Consider the following 19443-nt stretch of genomic DNA (forward strand, 5'->3'; position numbering starts at 1 on the left):
AACATGTAAGCAATAGGGAAATCATGCTAGCAACATGCTAACAACATGTTAATTGTTAGCAACACGTTAACAACACAGAGGTAATGTTAGAGACATGCTAGCAACATGCTAATCATGCTAGAAACATGTAAGCAACAGGGTAATCATGCTAGCAACATGCTAACATGTTAATTGTTAACAACACATGTTAACAACAGAGATAATGTTACAAACATGCTAGCAACATGCTAGTCGTGCTAGAAACATACAAACAACATCCTAGCAACAGGATTATCATGCTAGCACCGTGATAGCTCAATGCTAATAATGTTAGAAACACATTAACAACATGGTAATCATGCTAGAACATGTTAGCAACAGGGTAATCATGCTAACGTCATGATAACTGTTAGCAACACATGTCAGCAACACAGAAATCATATTAGAAACATGCTAGCAGCATGCTAATTGTGCTAACAACACGCTAGTCATGCTAGCAAAAACATGGTAATCATGCTAGCACGTGCAAGCATGTTAATTAAGTTAGAAATATGTTAGCAACAGGGTAATCATGCTAACAACATGCTAATCATGTTAAAACATGTTAGCAACACATGCTAATCATGCTAGAAACATGTAAGCAATAGGGAAATCATGCTAGCAATATGCTAACAACATGTTAATTGTTAGCAACACATGTTAACAACAGAGATAATGTTAGAAACATGCTAGTAACATGCTAATCGTGTTAGAAACATACAAACAACATCTTAGCAACATGATTATTATGCTAGCACCATGCTAGCTCAATGCTAATAATGTTGGAAACACATTAACAACATGTTAATCATGCCAGAAACATGTTAGCAATAGGGTAATCATGCTAACATTATGATAACTGTTAGCAACACGTTAGCAACACAGAAATCATATTAGAAATATGTTAGCAGCATGCTAATTGTGCTAACAACACACTAGTCATGCTAGCAAAAACATGGTAATCATGCTAGCACGTGCAAGCATGTTAATCAAGTTAGAAATATGTTAGCAACAGGGTAATCATGCTAACAACATGCTAATCATGTTAGAAACATGTTAGCACACATGCTAATCGTGCTAGAAACATGTAAGCAACAGGGTAATCATGCTAGCAACATGCTAACATGTTAATTGTTAACAACACATGTTAACAACACAGAGATAATGTTAGAAACATGCTAGCAACATGCTAATCGTGTTAGAAACATGCAAACAACATCATAGCAACATGATTATCATGCTAGCACTGTGCTAGCTCAATGCTAATAATGTTAGAAACACATTAACAACATGCTAACAACATGCTAATCATGTTAGAAACATGTTAGCAACACATGCTAATCATGCTAGAAACATGTAAGCAATAGTAAATATCATGTTAACAACAGAGATAATGTTAGAAACGACATGCTAATCATGTTAGAAACATGCTAGCAACATGCTAGTTGTGCTAACAACACGCTAGTCATGCTAGCAAAAACATGGTAATCATGCTAGCACATGCAAGCATGGTAATCAAGTTAGAAATATGTAAGCAACAGGGTAATCATGCTAACAACATGCTAATCGTGCTAGAAACATGTTAGCAACAGGGTAATCATGCTAGCAACATGCTAACAACATGTTAATTGTTAGCAAGACATGTTAACAACAGAGATAATGTTAGAAACATGCTAGCAACACAGAAATCGTATTAGAAACATGCTAACAACATGCTAATCATGCTAGCACTGTGTAAGCACAATGCTAATCATGTTAGAAACATGCTAGCAACACATGCTAACAACATGCTAAACATGCTAAATCATGCTAACAAGGTCGTAGCAATATCTAGCTAATGTATCTCTCTAACCTAATCTACTTCAAGGTTTTACAACTGCTTCAAACTTTCAGGCTGGTCAGGGGTGGCCACAGTCCTGCAGAGTTCAGCTCCAACGCTAATCAAACACACATGAACAAGCTAATAAAGGTCTGAAGGTTACTAGAAGCAAAACTGGCCACCTCTGGCCCGGGCTTTCCCAAGCCAACCTCAAAGTTTGTCTGTTTAATTTGTTTGCTTGGGCAGGAAAATTCCCTCGTGCACTGATTCCAGGGGAAAGATCATTTACAGTCACATCCGTTGTTAAATGAATGCATTTTATTAGATGAGCGAAAGTACCTCCTTGTAAAAATACCTCATGAAAGTCATTATTTACTGTCCCTCATATCATTTCAAACCTGTATTATGTTATTCTGTCTCTGGAGTACAAAAGGAAGCGTTTTTCTATACAACAACAGGGTTTGAAAGGACATAAATGAGTAAATAATGAGGTTTTATGCGGCTGCTGGTCTGCTGTCCTCTCTTTTGCGATGCAGTACGTGTGTCGTATGTTCATTCTTGTAAATGTTTTGTTTGTAAATTGCAGCTTTGTGACTTCACTCCACTAATTCTGGTTGTATTTGTCATATGTCAGTGTAATGTCTTGTTATTTGGAGAGTCTGCTTCCCTCACAGGATCACAATCCGCTCTTGTTTATTCCAACCAAAATCGCTTCAGCACCGTAATTACGACTTACAAACTCATACGAGCGACTTCCCAGCAGGATCTGAGGAAAGAAAGCACGTGCGGCTCGTCTTCTGATATATAACGTCTATTTACTGATCAGCGATGATTTATTACATCTGCGAGCTCTATAGAGTAAATGAATATGTCAGTAGAGTTATTCATATCGCATTCGGTCAGAACACCTGATTTGCAGAGACTTTGCTTGATTATTTGTGTTTTGCACGAGCATCTGGTTTTCAGACGGGCCTCAATAACAGGAACCGACTGCCTCCAGATTGACCCATTTTCCCATTAAAATCCCATTTGCTTAACTCCACTTCCTCTACACAGATGACATCATTTCCCTTAGATGTGGACGACGCCACCGTCACATTCACATGTGCTCGAGAAAACTCACTACATCATGCTGTTTTTATTTCTTTTTACTTTCTAATTTAGGTTTAGCTTGATTCAGCAGGTGCCTGCTTCAAATAACAAAAGAATTAACATAAAAATAAAATAAAATAAAATAAAATAAAATAAAATAAAACACAGCAAAAAATATATAATTAAAAAAACAAAAAACAAACAAAAAAACTACATGTTATTTCATGACTGGTGATTTTTCTCAATTTACCCACAGTGGTGTTGTTGTTAAATAAAACTAACTGTTAATTGAAATAAAGTAAAATATAAATATTAGACAATTTTTTTTGAAAAACTAAAAGTACTACAAATACCAAAAGAGCTAATAAAATAATCTAAATAAATCTAATTAAATTAAAGGAATAGTTTTAGATTATTATTTTTTATTTCTTTATATTTTTTTGTTTATATTTTTTTTTTTTTTTTTCTTTTTGTTTTTAGTTTTTTAAATGTCTGTATGTTTGTATCATTTTTATTATTTTTTAAATACATTTCTACTTTAGTTGTTGTAGTACATCAAGTTAAACTAATTGAAAGTAAGAAATAAGTAAATAAATAAATAATAAATAAATAAATAAAATGGCAAAAACATAAATATTAGACAAACTAAAAGTACAAATACCAAAAAAAAAAAAAAATCGAAGTAAATCAAATTACATTAAAATAATATTTTTAGATTACTTTTTAGATTTCTATATATTTTATTCTATATTCTGTTTTATAGTTTTTGTAATGTTGTTGTCCATTTTTGTTGTCCATTTTTTTTAGCGTTTGTATGTTTATATGTTTTTTTATTTTTTAAAAAACGTCTATTTTTGTTATTTTAGTAAATCAAGTTAAAATAAATGAATATGAGAAATAAATAAACAAATAAATGAATAAGTAAATAAATAAATAAACAGCAAAACATTCCCTAATTACAAAGACAAAAATATATAAATATGTAAAATATGTAAATTTTCTCAATTCGCCCAGAGTGTTGTTGTTAACTACAACTAATTGTTAATTGAAATAAAGCTGAAATCAAATAAAATATAAATATTAAATAAAAAACTTAAAAAACTAAACGTACTGCAAATACCAAAAGTGCTAAAATTAAATTAATATATATATATATATATATATATATATATATGTATAAAATCAATCAATCAAAATAACAGAATGTTTTTGATTAATTTTAAAATTTCTATATATTTTATTCTATATATTTTGTAGTTTTAGTAATATTGTTTTTTGTTGTTGTTGTTTTTGTTGTTTTTTTTTTAAATGTTTCTCTATGTTTGTATAGTTTTTATTATTTTTTTTTATGTAGTTATTTTATCAAGTTAAACTAAATGAAAATAAGGGTTTAAGGGTTTTTTTCTATTTTGTTTTACTTCAGTTAATTTATTTTATTTCATGTAATGAAAATATTTTTGTACTTTAACTTTAGTTAACAATAGCTCTAAAATAACTGAAAATAAGCTACAAACTAAAGATATAAAAATGTTGAAAATAAATAATACTATATATTATTTAATATTATGTAAATAAGTGATATTTATAAATATTGTGAAAGTGCATTTCTGGGTTTGATCAGTCGTTTTTCTGTTTGTTCACATAAAAATGAACTCACTCATCCTCATGTTGTTGCAAACCATGACTTTGTGACTTTATTTGTTCTGTACATTTGAATGATTATCTAAAGAAAATGAATATACAGTGGTTTTCTGAGCGTGTGCTGTTGTTCTGTGTGTTCAGACCCGTCTCCTCCTCCGGCCCCGTCCGGACTGAGAGCGACCAACATCACGACGGGCCCAGACGGTCTGCTGACGGTCCGGATCAACTGGACTCTTTCGGCAGAGCCCGACATCCCCGTCCACCACTACAAAATCTACTGGAGCTGGACGGTCCCGGGAAAATCAGCGGTGCCGTCCCGGAGGAAGAGGAGGAAGACCAGCGACGGGGTGAGAGAGGCTTCACAAATCACTGAGATAAACACAGAGAGACAGAGATTCATCCTGTAAACGTCCTAAATCACAGTATCAGTACCTCTTTCTTTGGTCAGTTTGTGGGGGAAATGTGAGTTTATTTACAAGATCAAGCATTTACATGAGCAGTCAGACCTGATTAACATGATTAAGATAATTAACGCTTTACCACTCCTGAAGACAAGCATAATATTTTTACAAAAATTAAACAAACACACTTTTGTACACTTTTTAAAATAATATTTAATCCTTTTATGTTCATATTTTTAATAATACAAACATATTTATATATATTTAAATATTATATAATCTAGTGGCTACATGGGAAATATTGCCAAAAAAAAAAAAAAAAACATAAAAAATATAATTATATATATATATATATATATATATATATATATATAATTTTTGTTTATTTTCAGTTAAATAGAGAATACAAATAAACTATATATATATATATAATTTTTTTAATATATATATATATATATATATATATATATATATATATATATATATACACACACACACACACACACACACACACACACACACACACACACATATATATATATATATATATATATATATATATGTGGCATATATTACAACTTTCTAATTATATTATATAGAATAAATAAATAAAATAAATATATAGAATATAGATATATAGAAAATAATATATATACATTATCATTAAGTATATATACATACATTAAATATTGTGTTTTCAGTTGTGTTTTGTAAGTATTTTTAAAATTGTACCCCAAAAATTGGTCTGTATTTTCATTTTTCCCGTTATGACGTTAATTTAGGACCACAAAGATCACTAGTGTTTTTTAACCGTTTAGCCTTTTGCAATCACGTCCATGATATTTTGCTTCATCCTGATGAAGTACAAAATGTAAAAAAAAAAAAAAAGAAAAGAAAGGAAAACAACATTTTTGGGTGTAATATGTCAAAAGGCAAGCGTCGAGTTAAAGGAACAGAGCAGAAACGATCTGATGACACGCTGAAGTGTTGCTGCTACCGAAACTCCTGTAGATCGAGAGCAAACCCTGCGGCGATCGTGTTCATAACGTCGACACTCGATCGCTCTGTTGACGCGCGGACGCTGGTTTGAGCCGCGGCTCCTCGGGGTTTGATTAGTGACCCGCTGCTGCTGGAATGCACAAACTAACCCGCTCAATAACGGGCTGTAATGGAGCTCACGCTGACGGAGGAATGCAGGGTTTGATCAGGTGAGAAACGCTCATGTGTTCCTGATATACGGACGCGTTTGTGTGGAGTTCAGCGCTCGTTCGGAGGTCTGATCGCACTTCCACAATCAGCAGCACATCACGGACCTTTCAGAGCAAAGTCTGACTGGAGATTCTTTCCTGTCGAGTCCCATAAATCAGCAATAAAAACCCCCAAAAAAATAAAACGAGTTCACAAGAAATTCACTTTTATCTCTAGATTATTCACAAAAAAAATTTGTAAATTTACTGCTATGAATTGTATCTGATATATGTTTAGTAATATGTTTAACATGTAATATGCAGTATACTTGCAATATGTCAAATACATATAAAATAAAAATAAAGTCAAATATTTCAGACATTAAATATATATTAGATATATTACAAAATATATACATTTTATAACATTTTATATGTGTGTATATATATATATATATATATATATGTATGTATGTATGTATGTATGTTAAATATATTATGTATTAAATGCAACTCAGATTCATTATATATACATTTTTAAATATACTATATATTAAATACATGTCAAATATATGTTATATTTCAGGTATATTATATGTAAATGTATGTCAAATATGCTAAAGATGTATTAAATATGTCAGATATATTATATATCTGACAATATGATGAAAATAAAATACATTAACTGTCAGAAATATTATACATTAAATATATGTCAGGTATTTCATATAATAAATATATATGAAATATTTAATTCATTAAACGTCAAAAATATTAAATTTCAAATATATTAAATGAGTTAGATATGTTAAATGTTTATATAAATATATAAATGTGATTTAAATATATTACATATATGTCAGATATATTATGTGTCAGCTGTCAGAAATATTTAATATTGTAAGTATTTTATTTATTAGATATTAAGTATATATTAAATGTGAAATATATAAAATCTCAAATAAATTATATATTTTATGTCAGATATGTCGAATGCACGTATAAATATAAATATATGTTAAATATGTCAAATATTTTAAATATTAAATATAAGTGATATATTAAACATGAGATAATATCAAATAAATTATACATTAAATGTCAGATATGTCAAATGCATGTATGAATATAAATATATAAATGTTAAATATGTCAAATATTTTAAATATTAGATATAAATTATATATTAAACATGTAAAATATATATTAAATCTCAAATAAATTATATATTCAATGTCAGATTTGTTGAATGCATGTATAAATATAAATACATACATGTTAAATATGTCAAATTTTTAAATATTAGATATAAACTATATATTAAATGGGAAATATATTAAATCTCAAATAAATTATATATTATATGTCAGATATGTCAAATGCATGTATAAATATAAAAATGTTAAATATGTCAAATATTTTAAATATTAGATTTAAATTATATATTAAATGGGAAATATATTAAAATCTCAAATAAATTATATATTAAATGTGTCAGATATGTTGAATGCATGTATGAATATAAATGTCGAATATTTTAAATATTAAATGTAAATTATATATTAAATATTAAATGTATTAAAATCTCAAATAAATTATGTATTAAATGTGTTAGATATGTCAAATGCATATGTGAATATAAATATATAAATGTTAAATATCACATATTTTAAAATATTATATATATATATATATATATATATTATATTAAACGTGAAATATATTAAATCTCAAATAAATTATATATTGAATGTGTCAGATGTCAAATGCATGTATAAGTATAAATGTTGAATGTATAATAATAAGTGTGCATTGTGTATTAAATGTCAAATATACCATGCATTTCATATCAGAATAATTAAATATCGAAAATAGTTGAGTTGATATATATTACGTATTAAATATGTCATAATTATATTAAATATCATGCCACATATGTCAGATTTATATTAAATGTCAAATATATTATATACTAAATATCACGTCAAGTATATTAAATATTGAATGTATGTCAAATATATATTAAGTATTTAACACAACATATAAACTGATTAAATATGTAATAGCAATAATAAAACTGTATTTTACACAGGCGATTGGAGATTAACTACAGTAGTAGTGTGGCATGAATCAGATAGTGATGTAGTTTTGATGGTTGATTTCGAAGCAGACCGGTTTGACAAATTGATGAATTGATGAACTGAGACTGTGTTTGTGTGTGAAGGTTTAATGCATCATTTATTGTGTTGTTTCAGGCCAGGAGCTCAGTGGATCTGGAAGGTCTTCAGGTCAACAGCAGCTACACGGTGGAGGTCCAGGCCGTCTCATACTGGGGTCAGATTCGACTCAAGAGCAACAAAGCCTCCATCCAGCTCAACACACAACTCAACAACCAGACGAGTACGAACAAACTCACCTACAGCAATGTCTGAGATTAACAGTGTTGGGGAAAGTTACTTTTAGAAAAGATATGCATTACAATTTTGCGTAACTCCCTGAAAAAGTAACTAATTACTTTTAAATATTTTTATGGAAAGTAATGCATTATGTTACTTTTGCGTCACATTTTTATCTGGGCAGGGCTTGCTTCTTTGTTTTTAATGTAACAAAATCTAATTTTGGCTAACATAAAAGCCCTTTCACACCAAAAGTGAAATAAATTCACCTCAGGCTGAAAGAAAAGTACATTTATGCAGGAGAAGATCACTCTTCAGCAAAAAAACCCATGAAGCACAAATATTAGTTTATCTAAAATAATTTTTGCTTATTCATATGGTTGAATTGGATTATTGAAGGTCAGCAGCAAAGACACTGGTTAATAAAATTATTTAACATATTTAATTATTGCAGTTTTGCGTCATATTCTGAGTTGCTTTTTACTGTCTTTATTCATTTTGAGGAATACTCAATCTGTTTTGAGCAAGACAAATTAATGCATGTTCACATTTAGTCTAGAACTACAGTAACATCATGTTTACTCATGATTTTACTCAGAAGTAACTCGAAATTCAAAAGTAATGTGTTGCTTTACTACACTTAAAATGTTTAGTTCGGTCAACTCAAATAAGTTTAGTCAACTCAAAATGTTAAGTTGTATCAGTGACAGTTGTATCAGTTGGTTTGGTAAACTTAAAATTTCCTTAAATTGCCTTAAAATTTTAAGTTGAATCAACTCTAATATCTAAGTTGTCATTTAGTACAACTTTTTTGAGTTGACTGAACTTAAAGTTTTAAGGCAGCGGCGGAACAAATTATTTCAGGTTGACTCAACAAATTGTTTTTTACAATGTAGTTATTTGAAAAACGTAGTCTGATTACGTAACTCACATTACTTGTAATGCATAAACCCCAACACTGGTGATGAATAATCAGAAATGTTTGTTGAGCAGCAAATCAGCATATTCGAATGATTTCTGAAGAATCATGTGACACTGAACACGAGTAATGATGCTGAAAATTCAGCTTTGATCACAGAAATAAATTACAGTTTAACACATATTCACACAGAAAACAGTTGTTTTAATTTATAAAAATATTTTACAATTTTACAGCATTTGTGATCAAATAAATGCAGACTTGCTGAGCAGAAATAACATCTTTACACTTTTTTTCAGCCAACCTTTTTTAGTTTTCAAATAAACACTATAAGTGTAAATCAGCTTTGTTTGGTTGATTATCAGTGTTGGGAAGGTTACTTTGGAAATGTAATAGGTTACAGATTACAAGTTACTTGATTTAAAATGTAATGAGTGGTGTAACTTTTCAATTACTTTATTAAAGTAATGTAACTTATTACTTTTAATTACTTTTGATTACTTTTCTACATTTCTAATATTTTCAACTGTTAATCATTTTGAAACATTTAAACCAGGCAGAGTGAACCTTACAGTAGCACTCAACTCTGATTACTGTCAGACTTTCAAAATCCTTTATCACTTGAATTAAGATTATAATAAGTAAGCGATAATATACATCTTTATTTTGTTTATATACAACTGGCTGAATGTACATGATCTCACTTATTACACAGCTGCTTGATAGATTATTTAGATGTTTCCAGTCAAAATTATTAGACACGAAACACTGATCTAAGTTGAAATATTTGAAGCTTCCATGAAGAAATCAGTTGCTAGCAAACGGCAAGTTCAAACTAGACATTTTAGGGACACAGTGCAGTCATACCAGTTTTCTTACACAACATTTCACCGCATAAATAATGAAGTAGTAGTACTAGTTTGTTAGTTATCTTATAATCCATTACAGTGTACAAAAAAATAAATAAAAAAATGGCAGCAGCTGCGTTTGTATGAAACAGTAGAGTGAGTCCACGATACCAGGATGACAGAATTAAGAAATTGTCCATATAATATTAAATTAAGCTTTAATATTTTATTAGCTAACCAAACGCAAAGCTTCCGCCAAGAAAAATTATGAAGAATATAGCACTGACTTAAGTTGCCCTGACTGAGTCTGTGTTATTAGCTTTTACCGGTTGTTATCAGGCACAGCCACACAAATACAAATTTTTTTTTTTTTACTTTTTATGCCTTTTATTGTGATATGACAGTAGAGAGAAGACAGGAAAGGAGAGAGGGGAATGGGATCAGCTAATGGGCCTTGAGACGGGAATCGAACTCGGGTCACCTGAGCGCAGTTGCGCTATGTGTCGACGCGCTGTTCAGACTTAACAGCTCTTATTTACTTTGAGATCATTGTGAGGTTAAATACAGACTTGGAATCATAACAAGAAATAGTTTAATAGCTATGATACTGGGTTTGAAATCAAATGTTTGCGTAGTTATGACAGAAAACACTAGCATCTAAGCCTCTAAACTCCTGAAACATTGGTGTCTCATTTTAGAGCAGTCAATGCAATTTATGAAATAAATCAATGAAATCTGTAAGTGTGGGTGGGTGTGTGAAAAAAATTCAGATGTAACCCTCTTTGTAATCACTGGCATTTTTCAAAAGTAACTGTAATTTAATTACACATTTTTTCTCAGTAACTGTAACTAATTACAATGACATTTATTTTGTAATTAAATTACATAATTCCGTTACATGTAACTAGTTACTCCACAACACTGGTGATTATATATTGTAATAAATGGCTGTTTTGTTGATTTAGAGGCCGTATCTAAGCTGAGGAGGCTGGAGGTTCCTGATCTGGGTTTGGTGTCGATGAAACGAGCCGCCGGCGCTCTGGAGGTCGGCACACCGTATTACCAGGACGGACAACTGCAGGTCCGCATCTACTGGAAGAAGAGAGGAGGTACAACACACATACAACATGTACAACCCAATAACCCAACTCTGGGAATTGAGATTTATCTGAAAGCTGAATAAATAAGCTTTTCATTGATGTATGGTTTGTTAGGATAAGACAATATTTGGCCGAGATGCAACTATTTGAAAATCTGAAATCTGAGTATTGAGAAAATCACCTTTAAAGTTGTCCAAATGAAGTTATTAGCAATGCATATTACTAATCTAAAATGAAATATTTTGATATATTTATGCATTATTTATAAAATAAATAATGCATTTAATAATTCTAAATTTTCTACTTTGCGCTACAAAAAGTTTGAGATTTCTTTTATCCCACTTTTTTCATCCTACTATTGTTTCAACTACTCATCTAAATTTGACTAAAATAATAAATTATATTATTTTTAAAAAATGCAACATATTTTGTCATCCTGCATCTGGCTGTTTAATCAACTAGTCATTTTTCTAAATTAAACTAAATTAAAAATAAGAAAATTAATTAAATAAATAAATCAAACTATTCAACAAGTTCTAGTTTGTGCACTAAAAAAATAAAAGATATTTTATCCAGCATCTTATTGTTTTATCAGCTAGTCATTTTTCTAATTTAGACTAAATTAAAATTAGTAAATACATTTAATAAAGCAATTCTTTTTTTTAATTCACTTAAAAATTAGAAACTAAATTAAATAATACATCATTAGTCAATTAAAATAAAATTGTTCTAAATGTTCTAGTTTGTGCTATAAAAAGTTATTTTGTCATCCTGCATCTGTTTAATCAATTAGTCATTTGGAAAGAGCAGCTAATTACAAAAATATGTGGTTTTGCACATCCTGGCTGTGATATCTTGAGTATGTGATTTTTGGCTGAAGCAGAAGTGATATTAGTTCAGCTTGAGCTGAGGCTTTGATAAAAGCGCTGAGCAGGATTTGAGTCAGCAGAAACACACGACGACTCCAAACCAGAGCCACACCACCAATCGCTTTAATAGCTCAGAAAAAAAAGGAAAGTGAATCACAGTCAACAGCTCTGGAGCATCATCAGGCCTCATTTGTTCATTCATACGCTCCAACAGCATTCAGAAATTAGTTAAAAAGACGAATTTGAACTGAGACGGATGATGGAATGAAGAATGCAATTTAAAAAAAATCTAATTTAAAGATGTAAAATTAAAGTTAAGTGTATTTTTTAATAATATATTTAATTTTTCATTATGAATCTCTCACAAACAGCAAATACATTATTTATAGTTTTCACAACGAACACTTAATTTCCTAGAAGGCTCTAATTTATTTCTAATTTGGTCATTTCTGTTAATTATTATTGATAAATATTAGTGCTGTGCAACACTTAATTGTGATTAATCACATCCAAAATAAACATGTGTGTGTACTGTGTATATTTATTATGTATATATAAAACACACACACACACATACAGTATATATTTTGAAAATATTTGCATGTATATATTTATATTCATAAACTTTATATAATATATAAATATATGTAATATATAAACAACATTTTTTTTTAATATATACATGCTGCATATATAATAAATATTATGTACACAAAACAATACATTGTATGGGTCAAAATAATTTTAAGGTTATGTTCCATTAAGACATTTTGTAAATTTCCTACCATAAATATATCTTACATTATTTAGCATTAACAAGAAAATTAAGAGTAGATTTAATTAATTCATTATTAGATATTTATGTATGCATTTTTTATTTTAAATTTAGTCTAATTAAGAAAGATTACTAGTTAAAATAAAAATATAAAATTTTTATAAAATGATAAAATTTGATTGAAATTGAGAATAATTTAATGTAGTTTATTTAATTTATCTTGAAAATATAGAAATATAACATTTAAAATTATATTTTGTAATATTAATTAATTAATTAATTTATGCAGGATAATTTTTTAATTAATATATATTTTTTTATAAATTTTTTTATAGCACAAACCAGGAAATTTAGAAATTATTTATTTATTTATTTATTTATGCAGAATACAAAAATATATTTCATTTTTTATAGCATAAACCAAGAAATTTAGAATTATTACATTTATTTATTTATTTATGCAGAATGCAAAAATATATTTCATTTTTTATAGCATAAACCAAGAAATTTAGAATTAATACATTTTATTTATTTATTTATGCAGAATTACAACATATATTTTTTATTTAATTTATATATTTTTTAAATTAATATTTTATAGCACAAACCAGGAAATATTACATTATTTATTTATTTATTCATTAATTCATTCATGCATTTATTTATTTGTTTGTTTCTTTATATATGCAGAATGAAAAATATATTGATTTTTTTTTTTATAGCACAAACCAGAAAATTTAGAATTATTACATTTATTTATTTATTTATGCAGGATGAGTTTTTTAATTAATATAAATTTTTAATTAATTTTTATATCACAAACCAGGAAATTTAGAAATTTATTTATTTATTTATGCAGAATGAAAACATATATTTTTATTTAATTTATATATATTTTTAAATTCATATTTTATAGCACAGACCAGGAAATATTAAATTTTTTATTTATTTATTAATTAATTCATGCATTCATTTATTTGTTTGTTTCTTTCTTTATTTATGCATTTTTAATAAATATATATTTTTAATACATTTTTATAGCACAAACCAGGAAATTTAGAAATATTACATTTTTAATAATTATTATTATAATTATTATTAACAATTATTATTAAGATACAGCATGAAAAATATCTTAAATGTTTTATTGAACAAACTAGGAACTTGAGAATAATTTATTAATAATTTTGTCTAATTTATCTAATAATTTAGAATAATTTAATTAATTTATTTTCTTATTTTTAGCCTAGAAAAATGACTAGATGAGCCTCCAACTTTATATCACACGAACTATAATATTTCTAATAGTTGAGTTGATGGTCTATCTGAATCCGGCGTGCGATGGAGTGTTTTTTTCAGCGCTTATTTATTTAACTCAGTATTTTTCTCCAGCTGCAATTCCTTTTTTCTGCTTCCAGAAATGTTCGGGCCCTTCAAAGGCTCTTTTATCTGGCCGACCGCAGTCGAGTCCCTCTGAAGGGCCGTAGCCCGTCGAACTCTATTATTAATCTGAAACGTATCGTTTGACGTCCAAACGCCGCATCTTGATGAATAATAAACGTGAGGCGTTGCATAAACACTGCTGATTAGCGCAGTCAGACTCTACTGTTCTGAGGAAACCAGTCAAATGAGGCTCGTCCTGTTCTTCACTGAAACGCCTCCTTCCAAGAAACGTGCGCAGGTACTTCAATGATAAAAACGAGATAGAAACGCCGTCATTATTTGATCTTGTTGTTCATGCAACTCACATCTCACAATGATTTTAATGGCCACTGTGTTTTCTAAACAGCGTTGTTCAATTCATTTTGTGGTTCTCCTCGTCTTGTGACTCATTTGTGTCACGATTCATTTGCATCTTAGCATATTGTGACATATTGCATTGTTTTTTCGTATTTGTTAGTGTTTATGTGAATGCCAGTAAAATTTAGAAATATTACATTTATTTATTTATTTATTTATTTATTTATTTATTTATTTATTTATTTATCCAGAATGCAAAATTTAAATTTTGAATTATTAAAATATTGAAGAATTTAATTTATTATGTATTTATTTATTTATTTCTAATTTAGGACAAATAACTAGTTAGTTAATAAATAACGGTAAGATGTAGAATTAAAAAATAGGTTAATTTTTTTAGCACAAACCAGAAATTTAGAAATTATTACATATATTTATTTATTTATTTATTTATGCAGAATTAAAAAAATATTTTTAATTAATATATATTTTTAATTAAATTTTTTATAGCATAAAACAGGAAATTTAGAAATATTACATTTATTTATTTATTTATTTATTTATTTATTTATTTATTGAATTCATTCAGGAAATTTTAAATTCATGCATTTATTTATTTATTTATGCAGAATGAAAACATATCTTTTTTAATTTATATATTTTTTAATTAATATTTTATAGCACAAACCAGGAAATTTGACATTTTTTGATTAATTTATTTATTTATTCATTCATTCATTCATTCATGCATTTATTTATTTATGCAGATTGAAAAAATATATAGATTTTTTTTAATTAATATATGTTTTTAATTATTTTTTATAGCACAAACCAGAAAATGTAGAAATATTACATTTATTTATTTATTTATTCTTACATTCCTTTGTTAATGCATTTATTTATTTGTTTGTTTATTTATACAGAATTAAAAAAAAAATATATATACTGAATTTTTTATAGCACAAACCAGGGTATTTATAATTAATTAATTAATTAGTTTATTTATTTAATTTATTTATTTATTGATGCAGAATGAAAAAAATATATTGACTTGTTTATAGCACAAACCAGAAAATTTAGAATTATTACATTTATTTAGGTTTATTTTCTAATTTAGTTTTAGAAAATGTATTTGATAAAACAGTGAGATAAAGGATGAAAAATGTTTTAAAGTTTTTATAGCCTAGAAACTAGAAAACTTAGAACAATTAATTATTATTTATTTATTTTAGTAAATAATATTTTATTTCATATATTTTATATTTATTATTTTATATATTATATATATTTATTTTTTTTTTTTTAGAAAAAAATAGAAAATGACAAGTGAATAAAACAGCAAGATGCAGGATGAAAAAAATAGAAAATTAAAATTTTATTTAGAATTTATTTATTTTTACAGATTTTTTTTATTATTAATATTTTCTAATTTTTTGTCCAATTTGGAAATGAATTTAATTCCATTTTTTAGCCACTATGCTTTCTGAACAGTGTTGTTTTGTGGAACAAAATATATTGCCTTTCTCTGTATTTTATTATCAAACTGGTACAAAGTCACTATTTCTATCAATGTGATAAACAAGTTAGGTCAAAAGTAATCTAAAAGTAATCCAAAAGTAGTTTCCCTAAAATGTGTGATGTAATAGATTACATTACTACTATTTTTGTCATCTAATTTGGATTAGTAATGAATTACAATTCACAAGTAATCAACTATAAAAAACCAGTTCAAATAATCAAGAGATACAGACCAAATATATGTGTGTTGTGAGATGTTTAATTTGTGTTGATGTTTGGTTCACAGATGCCGTGTTGACGCGTTATCACGTTCAGTGGATGCCCGAATACTGCAGCCACAACCAGAGCGGAGCGCCGCACAAATCACTCACTCAGGTTTGTGTGTTTGCGTTCAGGAGTATTTATGATCCAGGAGTTTTCTGAACGAGCCTCCTGCTCTCCATAAACGCAGCCTCTTACGGGACCCGAGCCTCATTTCTCTTCATTACCGAGGCTGATTAGCGCGTGTTGTTTCAGATGATGTGCTCACAATGTGCTCCAGTGCCTAAGAAAACACAAGCATTAAAATCACATTTCCAGGAAGCGGGATTGAATTTATCAAACCCCCAGAACGGCCCCACCGGAGCCTTAACCTGCGGCCCCGAACCGCGTTCTTCACCGCGCCTCGCACTAACTGCTGGAGAAACAGATTTGCTTTCTGTAGACGGTCGGGAATCAGCACGTTTATGTGTTGTGTTAGCGGATACTAATGTGACATTAGGTCAAATATGCAAATATCATCTCAAATACAGCAATGTCATTGGCTGCTGTGTGTTGTCGCATCAAGATGGATAAACAACGCAGAATTTACAGTCAAATTTTAAGAATTTTGGCCCCGTCTGCCTACCATATTTTTAGGCGTTGATTGTTTTTACTTTTTTATTTTATTAGGTTTATTTTCCATTTTAATTTTAGTTGCAGTAATTTTTTGTTTTCATTTCTTAAGATTGTATTATTATTTTCCATTTTAATTTTAGTTAAGATTTTAGTCTTTTTTTTTTTTTGTTTTCACTTTTTTAAAAATTGTATTATTAGTTTTATTTTCCATTTTTATTTTAATTAAAGTTTTTGTATTTTTTGTTTTCACTTTTTTTTAAAAATATTTGTTTTATTTTCTGTTATAATTGTAAAGTTATAGTTATTTTTTTGCTTTCACTTCTTGAAATTTTATTATAAGTTTTATTTTCCATTTTAATTTTAGTTTTTAGTTAACGTTTTAATAATTTTTGTTTTCACTTTTTGAAAAATTGTATTATTAGTTTTATTTTCCGTATTATTTTTAGTTAAGGTTTTATTATTTTTTTGTTTTCACTTTTTGAAAAATTGTATTATCAGTTTTATTTTCAGTTTTAATTTCAGTTAAAGTTTCAGTCATTTTTATTGTAAATGTAAAAATATTTTATTTTATTGTTAGTTTTATTTTCTATTTTAATTTTAGTTAAAGTTTTAGGGTTTTTTTTGCTTAATTTCTTGAAATTGTATTATTAGTTTTATTTTCCATTTTAATTCTAGTTAAAGTTTTAGTATTTTTTGTTTTCACTTAAAAAAAAAAATTATTAGTTTTATTTTCCCTTTTCATTTTAGTTAAAGTTTTAGTTTTTTTTTTTGTTTGTTTGTTTTCAATTTAAAAAATATATATTATTAGTTTTATTTTCCACTTTAATTTTAGTTAAGGTTTTAATTTTTTTTTTTTTTTTTTTTTTTGCTGTTTTCACTGTTTTCAAAAAGTTATTAGTTTTATTTTCCCTTTTAATTTTAGTTAAAGTTTAGTGATTTTTTTGGTTGTTGTTGTTTTTTACTTTTTAAAGATGTATAATTAGTTTTATTTTCCATTTTAATTTGAGTTACTTTTTAGTTATTTTTTTAGGGAGATTACAACTTGTTAGTGTCGTACTGAGACGTTTGCGCTGAACAAACACCACTGTTTTCTTTATAAATTGTACAGTTGTAGTCGTATTCTTCCACATGTCACTCTGATGAATGTGTTTGTCTTTTTCAGGAGAACTTCATCAATCTCCCGGCTCTGCTGTTCTCCTGTAAGTACAGGGTCACCGTTCACACGCTCGACGCCAAACGACGCTCCAAAGACGAGAGCGTGAGTTTCCTGACGCCGTCCTGCGCGACCCTCAGGAGCAAGAGCGTCAAACCCATCGCCTGTCCCGGAGACACAAGTAAGTGAAGAGACATTTATCACTCCTTAAGAAGCATTTGTTTTTCTTAGGCTGTGTTCATACACAGTTCATACATTTAGCTTAAAATAATGACATTTGAGGAATTAAAGTGAGAGAATTCAGGTTTATTTAGGAGAAAATGTATTTTTGTTATTTTATTTTTAATGTTTTATTCATTTTGTTGTTTTAAGCATTTTTAAACTAAATTCTGAAAAGTAAAACTGAAATAAAAATTGATAAAAACATTTTCAAAAACTAAAAATAGTTTTTGAAAATGTTTTTATCAATTTTTATTTCAGTTATAGATTTAATCATTTTAGTATTTCCACTCTTAATGAAATATTTACTGAAACTATAACTGATTTCTTTTTATTTTAGTTCTCTTAACATTTATTTTCAGTTAACATTTATAATTTGTCAATTTGCATAAATGTTTTTCAGATAATTTTAGTTAAGAATAATAAAATGGAGTGTTCTTTTGAGCCCATACCAGTGTTATTTGACTATACTTATACTATTGTAGGTTATATTAAATTTTAAATTAATTTAATAATTTTAGTTTTCTGTTAAAGTTTTGTTTTCATTTTTTAAAAATGTTATTATCAGTTTTATTTTCCATCTTAATTTTAGTTAGTTTTTTTTTTTTTTTTTTTTTTTTAATAATATTAGTTTTATTTTCCCTTTTAATTTTAAAGTTTTTGTAATTTTTTGTTTTTGCTTTTTTAAAATGTTATCATTAGTTTTATTTTCAATTTCTAATAATTCTATTTTAATTTTATTTTTAGTTAATATTTTAATACTTCGTTGTTTTTGATGACTTTTTTTATTTTCACTTTTTTTTTTTTTTTTTTTGGTTTTCACTTTTGTATTAGTTTTATTTTCTCTTTTAATTTTTATTAAAATTGTAGTA

At 27.6% G+C, this 19443-nt stretch overlaps 1 protein-coding gene across 3 annotated transcripts in view; it reads left to right on the top strand.

Moving 5' to 3' along the window:
* LOC127170747 (anosmin-1) overlaps positions 1 to 19443 on the top strand; it is a 107129-nt gene that overhangs the window by 77553 nt on the left and 10133 nt on the right. For all 3 annotated transcript variants that reach the window (XM_051118958.1, XM_051118957.1, XM_051118956.1), the window contains exons 7-11: positions 4712 to 4917; positions 8414 to 8558; positions 11287 to 11430; positions 16610 to 16698; positions 18362 to 18533. In XM_051118958.1, coding sequence (XP_050974915.1) covers positions 4712 to 4917; positions 8414 to 8558; positions 11287 to 11430; positions 16610 to 16698; positions 18362 to 18533 — 756 coding nt within the window. The remainder of the gene's footprint in view (positions 1 to 4711; positions 4918 to 8413; positions 8559 to 11286; positions 11431 to 16609; positions 16699 to 18361; positions 18534 to 19443) is intronic.

Source organism: Labeo rohita, chromosome 9 (assembly GCF_022985175.1).
Source record: "Labeo rohita strain BAU-BD-2019 chromosome 9, IGBB_LRoh.1.0, whole genome shotgun sequence".
Taxonomy (NCBI): Eukaryota; Metazoa; Chordata; class Actinopteri; order Cypriniformes; family Cyprinidae; genus Labeo; species Labeo rohita.